Genomic DNA, 16,994 nt, shown 5'->3' on the forward strand with positions numbered 1-16,994 from the left:
ATGGATATCCAAATGCCCAGACCTATCTGGAACCCCGTTAGAAGTGATTTTGTATATACTGTCGGTTATCCATCGTTGAGATTATCCAAATTATTTTTTATATGGGCCTTTAACTGTGATTTATAAAACAGGCCATTTTGTATTATTGGGCTTATCTTCTAAACAAAAACCCTAAACCCATCTCGTCGCCGCTATGCAATAAGAAAACCCTAATTCTCACGTCGGCGTCCGTATAGTATATAAACGCTTCGTCTTCATCTTTTTAGAACAACAACTGCAACTGCTACTGCTTCTGTCTTCTCTTTGATTCTGCTTAATGATTTTACAATATGCAATTTAGGGTTTAGCTTAAAGTTTCTGTTAATTGATAGAGATTTGGTTTTTATGTGGGGGCGTAAAAAGAGAGAGAGAGAGTTGGGGATATGGTGATGAAACGAATATTTCGTGGACTAGAGTTTCAGATCTGGGCTCTTCACCCAGAATTTGAAGAAACAACCCTTGGCTGTCTGAGTATTCCCCTCTCTCTTCTATTGATTGATTGAGTTTTCGTTTTTTTTGTTTTAGAATTTAGCCAATGATGATAAAAAACAATTATCTTAGCGGATTTCAGTGAGGTTCTTTGAATCAATGATCTGAATTTGTTACACACACTGAGGCTTTTCTTTTTATTATTATGTTGGTTTGTTTAGTTGTTATCTATGGGGAAAACTATAATAATTTGCGATGATGATAAAATAGCACGAAGGTGCGTGAAGGGCAGTGGACAAAACAATGAGAATTGTTTTGCCGTGAGCTCTCTTTAACAAACGACTTCTCCTTCCACTGAGCATCTTTTTTCCCTATTTGATTGATTGATTGTTTGATATTGTTAATGATAGATTGGTGGCGTCTTTTACCAATTCTGAAGGATTTTTAAAACTATTCCTTTAGGTATAATGGCATTGACGCAATATTAGGTTGTGGTATATCCTGATCATCTTTCTTTTTTTCCATGTTATTTGATCCTGGAAATGCCTCAGACATTTTGTTTTTCTCAAAATACTTGTGTTTTTAATTTCTAATTGTCCGAGTTGGGTTTTTTTTTATCTACGTTTTTTCGATGAAATTTGTAGATGGATGTCACGGCTTTGTTTCGGAAGGAAGGAATTATTATGAAGTGGATTGGTTTTGTTTCTCTAGTTAAATATGGAGGATTGTAAATTTTCTTATGTTTCCATTTGATCAACAGGTATTACGATTTAGTCCTCACAAGGTTTCGATTGCATATTGGTTTATTGATACAAATATAATGTTTGATTTGTAAAACAATATCTACATATTGTTTGTTTGTTTGAAATATTAGGATAGGTGGAATAGTTTTGTTTAAATTCGATTTGTTATACATTAAACATAAACTATACTATGACTTGGGGATAGTCGAGTCGACCTTGTTTGGTTTGGAAGAGATTTGTGGGAGGATTATGTCGCGACCTTATTTATGGAGGATTGCAAATTATAAAAATCAAAGATGGCTCAAGACGATAAAGAATTCTGGAAGATCAAGTTAATGAGCTATGAAACCATCAAAAACTATTATGAAACAATCATATAGGCAAATTGCCCTTAAAATGAAAGGTCATGTAACAACGACGGTTTTGTGTTCGAGTTTTTTACGTTGAGCTATCTGGTGAAAGCTCTCAGCTTATAATACTTTGCAAAGTTGCGGAGTAGGAATTGTTTGATCTGTGGGTGTTATAGTCAAATTAGGTGACAAAAGTAAGGAACGTTCTTGCAATAATTGTCAAATAATCCGAACACAAGTTTCCTAACACTTCTTGTTGAACAATGGCACTGACGCAATAGTCCATAGGGACTTGTATTCGGATCTAATTGCAATAATATTTCGTTGAGGAATTCTCATGTCGAGTTTTACAAATAAACCAGAGAGAGACTAATAATACTAATTGGGTAGTGTAAACACAAATCGTACATTGTAATAATAGGTGGTGGACAAAGATTGAAGCATTGTCGGCTACAAGTTGAAAAGACTTCTTGGCTCTTCATTCATTGACTTAGTTAGGCTCTTCATTCATTGACTTAGTCGTATCACTTGGTTTAAATTTAGTTTGGCTCTGTTTTGAATTTCATACTTCCATAAAGACTTAAAATTGTATTTATCATATGAAAACAAAAAAGGTCTAATATCTCTCAAGTCTATTCAAAATCATGACTCATATCTCTAATCCCCAATAAATCTTTATTCTTTAGAATTTTCACATTTCACATTCCATATTACTGATAAAAATTAATATAAGAGGATTATCTTCATAATATAAGTAAAGAAATCTGTTATTTTTAGATTTTTTTTTAATAGATGTTAATAGATGGAAACTGAAATGTTCTTTTGTGAAAAAAACCAATAAAACCAAAGAGACCAATTTGAGGAATAAAATCTAAACACTAAATTTTTTTATTTTTTTTTTTATTTACAAAATTATAATAAGAGTTGTAATTGTCAAATACACACACTTATATCTCTCTCCTTTAAAATATATAAATACTCAGGAGGATCGATCCTAAAATTGTTCATTTCTTCTCTCCCGACTTTGTTTTCTGCTTCGTTGCCGTTTAATTTCCAAAGAAGAAGAAGGCGACAAAAATCGCGTAGAATCGCCATGGTAGGTTTTTGAATTTTCTCTCAGACTCTTCGTCTTCTTCTTCGTCGCATATTCGTTACATAGCTCGATTTTGTTATATACTGATGATCTTCATGCTCGTCTATTATGGATTCTAGAGAAAATTAAATTCCAATTTCCAGTGAGATTGAAGCTGTGTGTTGCTTTGGTTTCTTTGTGTAGGAACGAGAATGCTGGGGTTGATCTTTATATGTTTATGGAGCTTTGCTTGACTTTTGAGGTTTTGCTTGACTTTTGAGGTCGTTTTGATTTGAAGGAAGAGGTTTCATTTTGTAATTTGGGTTGAATCAATGATGTCTGGTTCGAGTATGTATAAGACGAAACTATGTATCTTGTTTAAGAATACTGGTAACTGTTCGAGACCTAATTGTTCGTTTGCTCATGGTACTGCTGAGCTTCGTCGTCCTCGGGAGTCTTCATTTACTGGTAATGGTCTCGTTTTATTGCTTTTGTTTAAGCTATTGATTTCATTTTCGAGTTAATTGGTGGAAGGATTCATGATGATCAAACATATAGGTCTCTCTCTTTGCTCAGACTTATTTTGTATGATGATTCTGTGAAGTAATCTTTCTCCTGGAGCTTGGTGGTTGTTCAAATGCACTTTTTTATGATATGATTGTGTAAAACGTGTTCTGCTTACAGTGTGATAAACGCATGGTATCAGTGTTATACTTTGCTTTGGATTTGGTTTATCTTCATATAAGTTTATGTATTCGTTTTTGCTGACTAGTTTTATTCTGCGGAATCATTCGGGAATATTGGATGTTGTTCCATTTGCAGAAAGATAGCAACTGACAGGGATTAGTACTGCTGGGGTCTTTCTGGATGATATTTATATTGATTTTCTTTTGGAGTGGAATCTGCTGGTTTTTTCTTAGCTGATATTTATCTTGGTTTTCTTATTGCTCTTGAAAGCACCATTCTTTTTCAAGAAAATCTAGCATGGGCTTTCCGGGGGTTTTCTACAACCATGATTCTCAGACTCCAAGATTTGGTGGCAAGCAATGCTTGTTGTTAGGATTTATCAATTCCTGTTGTTATGACTTCTGGCATTTTTCATTCTGCCAGTTATGTATATGGAGATTTCCATGATTGTTTTATCTTCAATGGTCTCTCAGTTGGTTTCTTGGATCAAGAAATATGCAGAATATGGGGGTTTGATTGTCAGAAGGAATTGAACGTCAGATTTTGATGGATTTTGGTTGATTGTGTTATTATATGGATCTTCAAGATTGGTTCTTTATTTTCTCACGTTCAACATAATCTGAGGCATTCTCAACCTATTATTTATCGATGAGATACAGTGACTTCCACTTATTTAGTGTCCAATTGTGGGTTTTCTCCAATTGCTGGTAAGAAGAGGACATTATTTTGTGGTCTCTTTGAACTGGCTAGTAAGCACCACTACTTGTTTCTTTATGTTACTTGTAGTTTCGGTATCTTATCCAAGTGTTGTTGACTGGCATGGCATGATTCTGATTGTTTAAAATGGAGTTCAGATCTGTACTACAAGTATGCTTTACTGCAAAGTCTGTTTCGTCTACTGCAGGCAGACATCACAATATGGATAGTGACTTAAGAGATAGACTTGGTAGACAGTTTTCTCCAGAGCGGAGACCTTCTTTAGACAGAAGTGGAAGAAGGCTACAAAGATTTGGTGGTAAGATCTGCAGCTTTGGGTTTTTGGATTTCTGTTGTCAATTCGACACAGTCTCGTTTTGGATTATTAATGACGTAATTCAAATTTTCAGGACATGAAAATGCTAGGCCATTTGAGAACCGAAGGTACCTTCTCCCTTCCTTTCTGCTTATGCTCATGCTATTTGAAATTTCAGTGGTAATTCGATGGCCATGCTTTAAAAGTGCGGCTTTTTTACTCTTATTATCACAGAAATAAAGACTACAGGGGGAACCATAGATTTGATGAACGACGTGATTATGCTGGTGGTTTGAAAGTCGGGAATAGGATTGAAGACAGGGCACAAGATGGAAGAAATAAGTTTCAGGGTTACAATAACGTTGAAGATGGAAGAAATAAGTTTCAGGGTTACAATAACGTTCTGGAAGAGCAGGTTTGAAACTTTAATTTTCTTGGTTGGGTGTTTGTTGAGGACTTGATTCTCGTTCTATCTTAGTCCTAATAATTAGTGGATAATTTTTGTAAAGATGATGCTAAATGACCAGAGTCCGATTTGTCTATATACAGTTAAAAGATGTAGAGATGGATGTTAAAATGCTTACTGATGACAAACTACGGTTGGAGGTAAATTTCTCCATTCCACAATTTGTTTGATTGCATTGTAAATTACGAGCTAATTGACATACGATTGGCACATTTATTTGTCTGAAAGGCTTCCGTTGAAAGGAAGGCACATGAAGTAGACATTCTTATCTCTAGGATTGAGGAGCTTGAGACCCAGTTAGATAGAGAGAAAGAGGAATGTAGGAGGTAATGACTATTTCCTCCTTGATGTTTGCTTGAAATCAATTGTGACGCGATATTTGGCAAAATCTGAGCTTAATCTTGTAGTGACAAGTGTTGTTCAATTCTTTTGTATGTCAGGATTACTTCAAGCACGAAAAAATTTGTGAAAGAATATAACCGCTTCTTGAGGGCACAAGATGATCTAAAGAGGCAAGGCATTTAATCCCTATTTCTGATTGTTTCTTATATAAGTATGAATAAATTTCATCCACTAATACGATGCTTTGTCAAATCTATATAGGTCAGAAGCCCGTCTTCAGAAATTGGTAAACCAACTTAGTACATATCTTGCTGAAAGTGAAGGCATTAATAGGGATGTAAATGTGGATATTGTGAGCGATGAAGAGAACAATGGTCGAAATTTGAGAACCGCTTGTGATCCACAGAATGAGTTGCAGAATACTTCTTCAATGCCTAGGAAAAAGCGTTATGTGGATCAATATACTACGAAAGAAAATGTTGAGGATGGTAAACTTATCTGTACTTTCATCTGTGTTTAAACTAATAATCCTTTGAACATCAGTTCATAGAATATGTGTTTCAGGCTTCAAAGGAAGAGGTGAAGAAGAGAAGATAGAGAAGGAGAAGGAGAAGAAGAGACCTTCTCGTTGGTATTTGGGTTCTTCAAAATCATATTCCGAAGAAGAAAGTGGAGCGTGGAACGACGAAGACACAATTAACAAGTCCTCATCAAAGGAAGACAACTGGAAAAGAAGAAGGTTTTCTATTGGCACCTCATCTACTGATAAGGTACGACATTCTTCTTCCTCAGAAATGGTGTTCACTTGAACTGTAAGGAGATTGGCATTGGGGCTCAAGTTGATTCTAAAGGCTTCTGATAATCTTTCACGTTAAAGATGTTTTTTGTTAAAAGCGAGGATAATAATAGACTTTGATGATGTTGCAGGTAATATCGTCTACAAGCATGGCAGCTCGGACATTTGATGATGTTGCAGAATTTGAGGAAGAGAATCCTGAAGCAGCCAAAAGCTCTCCTCTCATATCCCTTCCTCCACCCCCACCTTTCGGAGATACCCATGTTCAGGTAAGCATAAGTAGATTCTCGAAAACTCTGGTAAACTAATTTCCACCGGAATATAATACCTCGAAGATGATGATCCTCACAAAATCTCGTGTGCTTTGTGTTCAGGGAGACGAGGATGACGAAAACGTTGATGTGATGGAACAAGGGAAAGCCAATGACCTTGATGATTCCATCTGATCATAATAACCGCTAAAATTTGAACACTAGAAAAAAGCCTGTTGTTATAAAGTAATCTTCTGGGGTTTTATAGGCGAGCTTTACATTTTATTCGGTGCAATATTAACAATGATTTAGAATCGGTACATGCTTCTGCTTCTGTTCATCATCTTTAAATATATATATATATATGGCCTTTGACTTCGGTAATTTATAAAAATACTACCAGCTATTGCTAAGCATACTTTTTCTTTTCAGTAGCGAGTTCCTTCAACCGTCACAAAAATTTCCCTAACGCGCATAATTTGATTAAACAGTAATCTGATCACTATAAAGGCAAAATTGACAGTTTATCTGTTCTTTTGAAAACATAAATTAGTCTTCAAACTGATGAAGAATCTTCCAGACACTTAGAGCACTTGCAGCTGAAACCATAGTCTGCAAGTAATGTTTGTCTCTCTTTGTACGGAAGCTCCTCGTCTATATATGAAATCGTCACCTGTTGTTTCACATATGGAAAACAAAAGTCAAAAACAAGTTCTCTTTTCCAAAATATTCAATTGCTACGATTAGAGAGAAGATGCATACCTCTTCGTTCTTGCTGATGTGTCTTAAAGCAATTATAACAGCTTGTCCGTCTCTGTCCTGCGAAACACACAAGACAAAGAGTTCCACATGGAGGAATCGAGCTCAGTCCCAAAAAGTGTCGATGAAAATTTTCAATCTTATAGATTTGTAGACCATAAAGAGGAAGAAGATGTAAGAAAGATACCTCTTCTCGTTTGAAGGCTTTTGCATTAGGGCAACAAGAATGGTTCATACAGCTCTGCAGAGGGAAGAAGGCCGTTCCTAAACACAAACAATGTCAAATCTTGGTTACAAGTTACATAACTCCGATGTCTTATGATGACAATGTTTCTTTCATTTCTAACCTTGGCAACAGTCAGAGTACTCATCACCAAGAGCATCTAGAAACGGTCTCGTGATGTCCTCCGCTTCTTCCTATGATAATGAGAATAAGAAACTGGTAAGAGTCAACAGATTTTGGTCAAAGAACAACAACAATGGGTGGAATGCATTATTCTTTTCAGACCTTTTCTGCATCAGGAAGATCATCAATGTACAAGAAATAGTCCTCTACTGGTGATGCTACTACCAAGTCTCTGCCAAAGATCAAACATATTGTGGGTAAATTCATTGTAAATGTAAGGATATAAACAGGAACTGACAACTCTTACAGGTTATTCAGCTCAAACATGCCGATGATATTCCCGTAGATTTCAAGGGAGAAAACTTTCCAGCGTTAAGGAATAACCCTCTGTGAGTATAATATATAAACAAAACGACGGTACATGTAATATATAAAACTGACGAGGGGGGGATACGGGCTTCACATTCTTTGTCAAATATGGCTGACTTCAGGAGCTCCAAAGACTGCAGATAAAACAATGCAATTTGGTTGGCAAAACAGTCCGGATGCGCAGCTGATGCAACTGCAATTGTGATCTCTACACAAAGCACAGCAAGTACAAACAACCTTCGTGCGATATGCACAACTGAAATACCTACCGTATATGCAAGATTCTTTATCTGCATCCTGAAGGCTCCTTCATCAGAAGGATCAACATCATCTGGCAATGCGATGCAGTCCCACCACCTACCAAACATAAGAATAGAGTTTTAGATATTTCATATGAGGCATAGATATATCACACAAGGAACCTGTTATACATGATCAGGAGTTACTGTATGTAATTTGGATCAGTTCCATCACATTTAGAAACATAGAGAAAGAAAATCAAAGTGATTTAACGTTCTTCATCATAGTCAAAGACTATATCTAATGGCACATCATGTTGTACCTTCTTTTGTATCCAAGAGATACTGGTTTCCATGCCTCCAAGAGTAGCGACTGATTTGGCTCACTCTGTTTTGCTTTTTTGTTCACGTGCGCTGCTTTCAACTTCCTGTACCTTAGAATGGTAAAGGCAATCGCCTAGCCATAATACATTATCCAGAACTGGTTGGTTTCGTTTCATTATATGAAAAGGAAAGGGTATATACATAACAACAACTGATAAAAGATATACCTTGGCAGCCAGGACAAAAATATCGTTCGTATCTGCAAATTAAGAAATGAGAAGATATAAATAAAGTTACCACCGCAAGACTGAAAAAGCCAATTTCAAATAGAGTAAGAATAATTTTTACCATTAGCATGTTTTATAAACTCTCCAAGCGCCTCTCTAGATACTGATTCAGACCTCTCACCAGTGCAAAGTAAAGAGTGTGAACTTTCCCAATCTGCCTCTGCGCATGATTCACTGTGTCATAATGAAACAGCACATTAGTATTACGACCCATGTAGAAACAATACTGATTGAAGACATCAAAATATCAATTACCTACAGTAGAAAGCCTCCTGACATCCTCCAGGACACGAAAGAGGCGAAGGCAAAGGGAACTTATCAGTTAGCGGCAATGCCAATTCGCCACTCATCAGAGAGCTAACAACTCCTTCCGGAAGAGTTGAACTGCTTCCACCACATTGTTCCTCATTTCCATTGTATTTCATGTATTCATCTTCGTCGCAACAACCAGAAAGACCAAGGTGGTTCTTAAAATAGAGTTTCCGGCCAATTTGTTTCTCGATCGATCCAACGAACCGGAAACAAAAACTGCAAACCAAACAGTCCATCTTGTTGGATGAATGCTGGATGCCAACAAGAATCTCATCTTTCATAATGAGTTCTTCTTCTTGAAACTCTGAATTAGCATAAACACCTAACCGATTCCAAGAAATAAATAAGAGATTCAATATAAACCAACACTGAGATTCTTAAAATCTATACAAAAATCAAAAATAAGGACTCCACCTTTCCCAGTGGTTCCATTGTGTTTCACTTCAATTCCATTGCATCCTCTACTAGTTATAAGCTTTTTAAAATACTCCTGAACAACGAAATTGAGAAACCAGAATCGAGCTCATTCACTATAAGTTTCATCGGAGATTAGCGTCGAATATGTTTACAGAGAGAAGAGGGAGAGAGGGATTTTACCTGCAGTTGGGGAGTTGGAGGCGGAGCAAGAAGAGCGGAAACTTCAGCGGTGCTATTCTCGTCGGTTTTGAAATCGGAATCCATTGATGTGGCCGGAGAATTTTTCGCACGGCGGCGCGTCTGTAATTTTTATTTTTTTGCTGCTATTTTGAACTGGTTGGGTCCAAAGACGATAGAGAGCGACTCTTTGGAGTGGAGATTGATTACCCGACCCGAACCGGACCCATACCCGTGCTCCTGTTTTCGTATTTACCAAATTATTTATTTGGAACTTTTAGTTTAGTTTTTTTTTTTTTTTTTTTAAGTAGTAAATCAAATTGTTATCAAATACTGTATATGATTACAAGACCACGAAACTTGAGAAAATTTACCGAAATAGAAAGGAGATAGACAATACAATAGTAAGCATTGTGACATAAATTTATGCATGCATATCAATGAAATGGATTTGTTGTTCCAGATACACATTTATATGTTCAGTGCTGTGTTGAATTTTCAAAGTATAACCAAGTTCTAAGATGTGATGGATCAAAACTCAACGACTGCTTTAATTATCATTCAGAAAATTTTGGCGGGATAGAAGCTTGCAATGTGGTGTAGGGATTAATACTTCTTAATCACTTAACTGAACCAACCCACTTAAAATTGAACAAGGCACAACCAAATTTGATTTCCCTAACAACAATAACTAAACTGATTCGAAAGCTCCGTATGATCAACCAACTTAGCAAGTGTATGAAGTTTGAGCCCATTCGCTTAGGTTTTATACCAATATAATCCATGGTTTGCCATGGTTAAAGATGTCATGGTTTGTTTGCCATGGTTTGAGCAAAGAAGAAGTATCGGTTCGGACATGAGGTGAAACCTCAGGGTTAAGAGTATAAAACGATAAAGTAAATCAACCTTGCCCGAGTTTGAAAATTTTACAAAAGAGAAAGAGTTGGCAGAAATAGTCGATAGATAACTTGGCATGGATTCAAGGAAATTACATCAACACAAGAAGGCGAATTAGTCATACTTTACTCATTGTTTGGGCGAGAAAATAGAAAGCGATAGAAACACAACATGAAACTAACAGAAGAGACAAGAATGCAGCCACGTCTTTTGTTTGGTGGAAGCTCCATGCTGCAGTGCTTCAATCTCTCTATCTAGGAGACTTTGGAGGCTCGCAATCTGTTTGACAAAAAAAGGAGTGAGAGCAAAAACCAAGTTCAGTTCAATGTAAGCAAACTTGTTAAAAAAAAAATGCTTTAGGAAAGTTCTCACTTCTTCTAGATGACGCAGCCCAAAGTCGGTATAGTACTTAGCATCTTGTAGGTGAAACTCCCTACTTTGCAGATAATCTGATGCAGTTACAAGATAATTTAAGAGAGAGTTAAAATCAAAACATAACACATGAGCCTTGTTCGTTTGATAAAAGGAACCTGCGACGAACACGCCCCATATGATGGTCATAACTGTTATTAGAGCAAGTAAAAAAGATTTGGTCATACATGATTTGTTTTTTTCCCCGTATAAGCTTGAGGATCCGTATAAGCTTGCATCCTCAAGGTCTTCGGCAGCCCGATCCAGGTGATAAGTCACAAACAAAGGCATGAAGTTGTATGTCTACTCATATTCATGTTGTTCTTCCACTAAAGTCTTTGATCTAGTTACGTTTTTTATGTGCCTTTTTTTATTAAAGCCAGAACTTTTTTTAAATAAGGAAATTCGTGTTATAAAGTTTACTCTTAAGTGTTGTTTGTAATACCAATTTTACCCATTGGACTAACACACCGACTCAAATTTCAAATTAACTTTTTCATTAGAAATGCACTACGATGTTGTTTACGCGTATACGCACTTGGTCGTAGTACACGGCAGTATATGTTCCAATTAGGAAACTTCATCCCATAGTTTCGTTTGGACAATGATCCATGCACTGCTTTCACATAATCAATTATATGAAGTTTTACTTTATAATAAAAATAAAATCCAAAAAGTTATATCCAACGAAAATGTCTTATTCTTTTCATGCATTTTCGCAGAACTAATAATAAACACTTGTCAAATAATTTGTTACTAATTTCCTCAATTTATAGATCTATTGTGTGTCAAGTGAGTTCACAAAAAGCATGAAGTTGCATCCGTCACTTGCATGTCTGCTCATGTTGATGTTGTTCAGCTTCCGCAACTTTTTTTCTTTTTGTACTAGCTAAGAAACTCTTGCTTACAGTGTTTAATCCTGATTTTGTAAGTGATGTTAATGATTAAAGATTGTTTTCTTACAAAAACGTGGACATATGAGTATATGATGTTAATGACTTAATGTATACACACAAACGACGCGTCTTCCGAATTCTATAAATGCATAAATCTCACGTCTTACGCATTTTGATCGTTAAAAAGGAGCGCTCTACTCTTGCCCCACGGTGGACGCCAATTGTTTGTATCGGGATGAGCACAATACTAATAAATAAGATTTTGTGGGGAAAGAATGGAGCAAGTCTTTTATTAAACAAAATGAGGTCGTCAATTACAAAGAGTAAGAGTTCATCAGCTTACAGGCAAACTGACGACCAGAAAATCTAGTCTGCTATCTATGGTGAGTCTTTCTTGGGCTGAGTTGGCATATGGGGCAAAGTCTATATCCAACATTCATTATTTTTTACTTATATACTAAAAAGGCTTCTTTTTTTTGTTCAAACTAAAAATGCATTTATTAATTTCATTATTCTATTTTCTACATTCTAAAATATTAATAAATACATCTAGTAATTAATTCAATAGATTACAATTTTCTATTCAGTTTATATTGCAAAAGTGTAAAAATCAATGAAAATAATATTCCTCATAAAAATTTGATATTTTAAAGTTCTTTAGAAATATATAACTTTTATATTAAAAAAAAGTATATGTGCTTTATGTTAATTTTAGTTTCTGGATCCGCCATATATGAATACAAAGCTTTTTTTTAATATATACAACAAACGAAATATATATGTCTAGGTTCATTATCAGATTATCGAAATTAACAAACACTTGCCTAGTTGCCTGTCAATGACCGTGTATACCTGCATGTGTTCTATACGTTCTACGTCATTGAATCGAGGTCATGGGAAAAAGCTCGAGAACTCGAGTTTGTTTAAACTTAATAATAGATTTCGATAAAAGTAAGAGAAACGATATGACTTCCTTAATTACTACAACAAACCCCAAATTATCCATAAAGTAGGAGATTATTCCATGAAGATGATGATCTATATATCATACTACCAATTCTTCTTCCTCTGAAATTAACAGGCAGATCTTTTTTTTTCCAATAACAAATGTCTATATAGCTTTCTTAATTAAATTAAATGTCTATAGTTTTAAATATTTTGACTGAATTATGCATAACTTTTAATACATTCTACAGGGTGAAACAAGCCATATCAGAATTTCAATTTTTTTTTAAAAAAAAACCAACAAGAGGAATACTTTTTATTTATCGAGTAATAACAAACGGAGTATATGGTTACGTACGTTCATTATTGGATTATTATAGAACGTAGATGAAGTCATCATCATCTACATTGATCAAGAAACTGAAAAAAACACACACACTATAAAGAATATAGAAAGCTGCTTATAGTTTTTTTTTTTATAATCCGCTTCTCATTCAAAAGCCCATTTATTCTTCTCAATGATATCATTTTCTTCTGCCGGTGTGTAATCCCCGTTAATGTTGAAGTCTGTACGAATCTGGTCTGTAGTTTTGTCTTTGATCATATCCGCAACAGCTTGGCACGCTAGGTCACCAAGGCTTTTGATGTCTAGGTAATTCGCAGCAAGAATGAGATCAAAGATCGTGGATTGATCATCGATTTGCATGAATTCCTCGTCCCACTTCTTGAGATCTTCTTTGGACGTAGGATTAGCATCAGCGACGGAGGAAGGATTAGTATCATCGACGGAGGTAGGATTAGCATCATCTACGGAGGTAGGCTTAGCATCAGGGACGAAGGGGTGCTTCTTGCAGTACTCGGTCACCAACGCAAGAATCTTGCCGTTCACGTTTTGAATCGGGATATCTTTGTAGCAATCGTCTTCAATCATACGAGCTATGACCTGGCTTCGGCGTGCGGCAGCTTCTTCAATCTCAAACGTGAAACCATCGTTGCTCTTCAACACGATCATCTTCGTCGACATTTTTTTACCTTTCTCTGGAAGGAATTTGATGAAAAAGATTTTAAGAATTGAGAGAACGATAGAATGGAAAGGTGATAGATTGATGAAGGTTGTGAACCTATGCGTCTGTTTATTTATAAGCCACAAATTTTCGTAGATGTATTGCGTCAAATAAGTCACAAACAAAAGCATGAAGTTGTATGTCTACACTCATGTCTATGTTGCTCTTCCACTAAATTCTTTGATACATTGTATCTTTTATGTGTCTTTTTTATTAGGACCACAAACTTTTTAAATTAGGAATTTCGTGTTTTACAGTGTTTACTCCTAAGTTTGTTTGTAATACCAATTTTATTAATTGGACTAACCACCGACTAAAATTTCAATAAACTTTTTCATTAGAAATGCACTATGATGAAGTTGTTGTATGCACACACATACGCGTCTTCTAACATAAGGTATCACGTCTTATTACACACTTGATCGTATTACACGTCTTTGGTTCTGCCTTTTCTTAATACCCACAAATCCACTGTTTTCACATAATCAATTATATGAAGTTTTACTTAATAATAAAAATTAAAATCCAAAAGAATCAAAGCCAAGAAAATGTACTAGTCTCTTCAAGCATTTGTGTAGAAATACTAATCATAAAACACTTGTCAAATAACGCGACTTTTGTTTATTTCCGTAAGAGACTTGTGCTAAGTTGCTAATACAAAAATTACAAACTTGGATGGATACTTTCACAGAGGCACTCGCAGTAATATCTAACTCGCAGATATATCAAGCTTTTAATTTAGACACAATAAAAGAAAAAGAGAAAAACAAGTTTCAGCCTAAGAGACACACTCGATCAATGATGCTGAAGTCAGGACTCAAGACAACGTATATCTTTCACCTCTCTTTTCCTTTGACATCAAACACATCCAAAGAACTGTTCTATCGACTGCGAGGTGAACACATTCGGAGCTATTCGCTCTGGTTTCACTGCAGCCACGTGAAGCTGATATTTGATGAACCTCTGCAATTAAGAGAGATATCAGTCAACTAAAGAAGCAACATGAGAATGAAAAATGAGTAAACAAGCAAAAGACTTTACAGCTAGTTGTGTGCTGATTTCTGGGTTTGTATCGATATGCCAGTCAGGTTCTAGCTGTCTGACAAATGAAGTTCTTCCGATCTCTGTACTACAAAAGAGGACCTGCAGTTTCATGTTTACAGAATTGTTATTCTTGGCACTTTGTCAAAACCATTCCACTAGTGTTTTGCATGGTTGAGGACAGATAAATTTTGATAAGCCATGCTTTGATACAAGACTGTCGAAGAAAGGCTGAATTGAATACCTTTTCTTCGACCAAACCACCAGATGTGAAAACGCCTGCACTTTCTAAAGCCTCTAGAACTTTGGCCTGCATAATAGAGCTCAAAATGTGAGTTTCAGAAAATACTGATGATAAAACCACTTGTTCCAACCGGAAAATATTACAAAAAGGCACAAACTTCTCAAGCATTTAGTTGTACCAATGAACTCAGCTATCTTCCTCTCATAATGTAAAGACATGTGATTAAGAATCTTTCTAATCAAACAGTATCCATTTCTCAATTCTTATCTACACAAATATCCATGTTATGACCCATTGCCCTAATTAAAAGCAAACCATGTTTAGTGATAACCACAATCAGTATGCTATGACATGCTACCAACACGAAGGCCAACAAAAGAACACGAATAAGAGGGAACATTGACTGAAAAAGAAGTTAATGCTCACTTCGCTTTCATCGTCAAGAACTCTTTCCATGAGATATAAATCACTAAACTTTGTAATCTCTAGGAGAACTTCCAAAACAGATGATCTCACTGTTGCTTGTTTCTGCAAAAAAAATGCTTTGAGTCAGATACAGAACAGACGCATACTGCAATATTCAAATGAATGTCAAACAAAAGGAAATATTATTTACTTGGAGTTCTTCTGGACTTGTTTCCTCAAGAATCACTCCAAGAAGACGGCATGTTACCTACAAATGCATATTAGACAAGGGTGAAGCTCAACACAATAATGAACCTGACCTAGTGCTTCAATACGGTGCTTAAACATCGTCAAAGACTATCCGCAGCTCAGAGAAAATACATCATCAGAAGATAAATTCTATCAATGCTGAAATGCAAATTACCTTCCTTCCTTCACTAAGCTTCTGCCTAACTATTTGCCCCAAAGTAGGCTGCAAAAACAAAACATGAATTCTAAATTAACACAGAACAAAGTAAACAATACTGTAAAGTGTAAACACAATAGTTCAGAACTGTATAGAGAAAAAAAGAATGTTTACTTTAACAGGTTGAAAGAACTGATCAACAACATCTTGCACCGCATTATCATCCTCATGAGGCAAAGAAACCTCAGGAGGTACCGAACCTAGATTCGACTGAGCAGCAGCAGCAGCAGCAGCAGCACTAGACGTTTCAGCAGATTGCATCCTCCGCTTAGGCTGCCTTCTTTGCCGTTGTTCCCCTGGCGTTCTTATCGCCCTCCACGTAAATATCACCGCAATCGCAAGCCCCGCAATCGCTCCAATCGATCTTGAATCCTAATCACAATGATAACAATTCAACTTACATAACAAATTCAAAAGTTCGATACTTTTTTCAACTCTAACCATACCCAATTGCCAATTAACTCCAAAGATGAATACTTTTTTCTACCCAAACAGCTAAATCACTCAAATTTGAGCTGAATCGTAACATTAGGTAATCAAATTCATCAATTTTGAAGATTCAATTGCAAAAATCCCTAATTGAACTAATCAGAGTCGAAATTGGATTCAATTCCCAAACCCAGATCCGATACAGAAACAGAGTAAATGAGAGAGAGGGATCGAGAAATTAAAAAACCAGATTTCGAATCGATGTAGTTGAGAAAAGGCTTGACATTTTGAAAGCAACGTAAGCGCTTAAACGCTTAATCAACCGAACGATCTCTTCAGTAGGCGACGGCGACGACGATTCCGCCATTAGTAGTAGTCTCTCACGTTTCCTTCACAACCCAGATTACCAAACTACGTCGTCGTTTTGAAAACGAGAATCCGAGACTATGAGATTTGATTCTTAAAGCTTGAAGCTTTTTTTTTAAGATATCGCAGAAGAAACGATAGGAGGCACTGTTCTCGACAAGCATAGGAGAAAGAAGAAGAACACAACAACTAGGCCAAGTCAAAGTTGTAAGGACACGTGTATGTTTTTACACGTGACGGTATATAAGGATGTGAGACCATGGTTTGTAACTTAGGGTGCGATGGATTTGATCATCTAGCGTTTAAAGCAACGAAACGGTGCGTTTTGTTTTCTTGTGATATGAATATTTTTTAAGTTGTTTCACACGATGAACCAAAGAGACAATCTGAGGTGTAAGGAAATAAGGAAACTA

At 36.0% G+C, this 16,994-nt stretch overlaps 4 protein-coding genes and 2 long non-coding RNA genes across 10 annotated transcripts; 2 read left to right on the forward strand and 4 right to left on the reverse strand.

Annotated features, from left to right (window-relative positions):
* On the forward strand, window positions 265–1,246 carry LOC104746623. Its single transcript, XR_760933.2, has 2 exons — window positions 265–510; window positions 1,113–1,246. It is a non-coding gene; the product is annotated as an uncharacterized LOC104746623 (long non-coding RNA).
* LOC104746624 (zinc finger CCCH domain-containing protein 40-like) lies at window positions 2,523–6,564 on the forward strand. 4 transcript variants are annotated; one of them, XM_010468141.2, is made up of 12 exons: window positions 2,523–2,657; window positions 2,838–3,101; window positions 4,225–4,335; window positions 4,427–4,460; window positions 4,567–4,747; window positions 4,882–4,938; window positions 5,027–5,124; window positions 5,239–5,310; window positions 5,402–5,628; window positions 5,705–5,910; window positions 6,068–6,205; window positions 6,311–6,564. In XM_010468141.2, the coding sequence occupies exons 2-12, from the start codon at window positions 2,966–2,968 to the stop codon at window positions 6,380–6,382; spliced, it is 1,332 nt and encodes a 443-aa protein (XP_010466443.1). In that variant the 5' UTR covers window positions 2,523–2,657; window positions 2,838–2,965; the 3' UTR covers window positions 6,383–6,564. The 4 variants fall into 4 exon arrangements, with proteins under 4 accessions (XP_010466443.1, XP_010466445.1, XP_010466446.1 ...); XM_010468143.1 differs by lacking the exon at window positions 2,523–2,657 and having other exon boundaries at window positions 2,963–4,069; XM_010468144.1 differs by lacking the exon at window positions 2,523–2,657 and having other exon boundaries at window positions 2,963–4,027.
* On the reverse strand, window positions 6,592–9,513 carry LOC104746626 (histone-lysine N-methyltransferase ATXR2-like). 2 transcript variants are annotated; one of them, XM_010468145.2, is made up of 14 exons: window positions 9,421–9,504; window positions 9,238–9,313; window positions 8,767–9,145; window positions 8,573–8,685; window positions 8,452–8,483; window positions 8,224–8,357; window positions 7,931–8,018; window positions 7,747–7,795; window positions 7,600–7,654; window positions 7,455–7,524; window positions 7,294–7,363; window positions 7,134–7,210; window positions 6,950–7,006; window positions 6,592–6,860 (listed from the first exon to the last, which is right to left on the reverse strand). In XM_010468145.2, the coding sequence occupies exons 1-14, from the start codon at window positions 9,502–9,504 to the stop codon at window positions 6,744–6,746; spliced, it is 1,401 nt and encodes a 466-aa protein (XP_010466447.1). In that variant the 3' UTR covers window positions 6,592–6,743. The 2 variants fall into 2 exon arrangements, with proteins under 2 accessions (XP_010466447.1, XP_010466448.1); XM_010468146.1 differs by lacking the exon at window positions 9,238–9,313 and having other exon boundaries at window positions 9,421–9,513.
* On the reverse strand, window positions 10,312–10,996 carry LOC104746627. Its single transcript, XR_760934.2, has 3 exons — window positions 10,914–10,996; window positions 10,687–10,763; window positions 10,312–10,593 (listed from the first exon to the last, which is right to left on the reverse strand). It is a non-coding gene; the product is annotated as an uncharacterized LOC104746627 (long non-coding RNA).
* On the reverse strand, window positions 12,832–13,763 carry LOC104746628 (SKP1-like protein 11). The gene has a single exon (XM_010468147.2). The coding sequence runs from the start codon at window positions 13,759–13,761 to the stop codon at window positions 13,057–13,059; it is 705 nt and encodes a 234-aa protein (XP_010466449.2). The 5' UTR covers window positions 13,762–13,763; the 3' UTR covers window positions 12,832–13,056.
* Window positions 14,215–16,781, reverse strand: LOC104746629 (peroxisome biogenesis protein 22-like). The gene is made up of 8 exons (XM_010468149.2): window positions 16,463–16,781; window positions 15,901–16,158; window positions 15,745–15,792; window positions 15,532–15,588; window positions 15,342–15,443; window positions 14,916–14,981; window positions 14,672–14,773; window positions 14,215–14,593 (listed from the first exon to the last, which is right to left on the reverse strand). Exons 1-8 carry the CDS (start codon window positions 16,580–16,582, stop codon window positions 14,489–14,491), a joined length of 858 nt encoding a protein of 285 aa, XP_010466451.1. The 5' UTR covers window positions 16,583–16,781; the 3' UTR covers window positions 14,215–14,488.

This window comes from Camelina sativa, chromosome 15 (genome assembly GCF_000633955.1).
Source record: "Camelina sativa cultivar DH55 chromosome 15, Cs, whole genome shotgun sequence".
Taxonomy (NCBI): domain Eukaryota; kingdom Viridiplantae; phylum Streptophyta; class Magnoliopsida; order Brassicales; family Brassicaceae; genus Camelina; species Camelina sativa.

Coding starts and splice junctions, on each gene's coding strand:
- LOC104746628 (XM_010468147.2), bottom strand. CDS start 13,761: ATGCTTTTGTTTGTGACTTATTTGACGCAATACATCTACGAAAATTTG.
- LOC104746626 (XM_010468145.2), bottom strand. CDS start 9,504: ATGGATTCCGATTTCAAAACCGACGAGAATAGCACCGCTGAAGTTTCC. Junction 9,146..9,237: donor CAATGGAACCACTGGGAAAG/GTGGAGTCCTTA, acceptor GGAATCGGTTAG/GTGTTTATGCTAATTCAGAG. Junction 7,007..7,133: donor AAGCCTTCAAACGAGAAGAG/GTATCTTTCTTA, acceptor TGTGTTTCGCAG/GACAGAGACGGACAAGCTGT.
- LOC104746629 (XM_010468149.2), bottom strand. CDS start 16,582: ATGGCGGAATCGTCGTCGCCGTCGCCTACTGAAGAGATCGTTCGGTTG. Junction 15,444..15,531: donor CAAGTCCAGAAGAACTCCAA/GTAAATAATATT, acceptor TTTTTTTTGCAG/AAACAAGCAACAGTGAGATC. Junction 14,774..14,915: donor GTGGTTTGGTCGAAGAAAAG/GTATTCAATTCA, acceptor ATGAAACTGCAG/GTCCTCTTTTGTAGTACAGA.
- LOC104746624 (XM_010468141.2), top strand. CDS start 2,966: ATGATGTCTGGTTCGAGTATGTATAAGACGAAACTATGTATCTTGTTT. Junction 4,336..4,426: donor AAGGCTACAAAGATTTGGTG/GTAAGATCTGCA, acceptor TCAAATTTTCAG/GACATGAAAATGCTAGGCCA. Junction 4,939..5,026: donor ATGACAAACTACGGTTGGAG/GTAAATTTCTCC, acceptor TTTGTCTGAAAG/GCTTCCGTTGAAAGGAAGGC.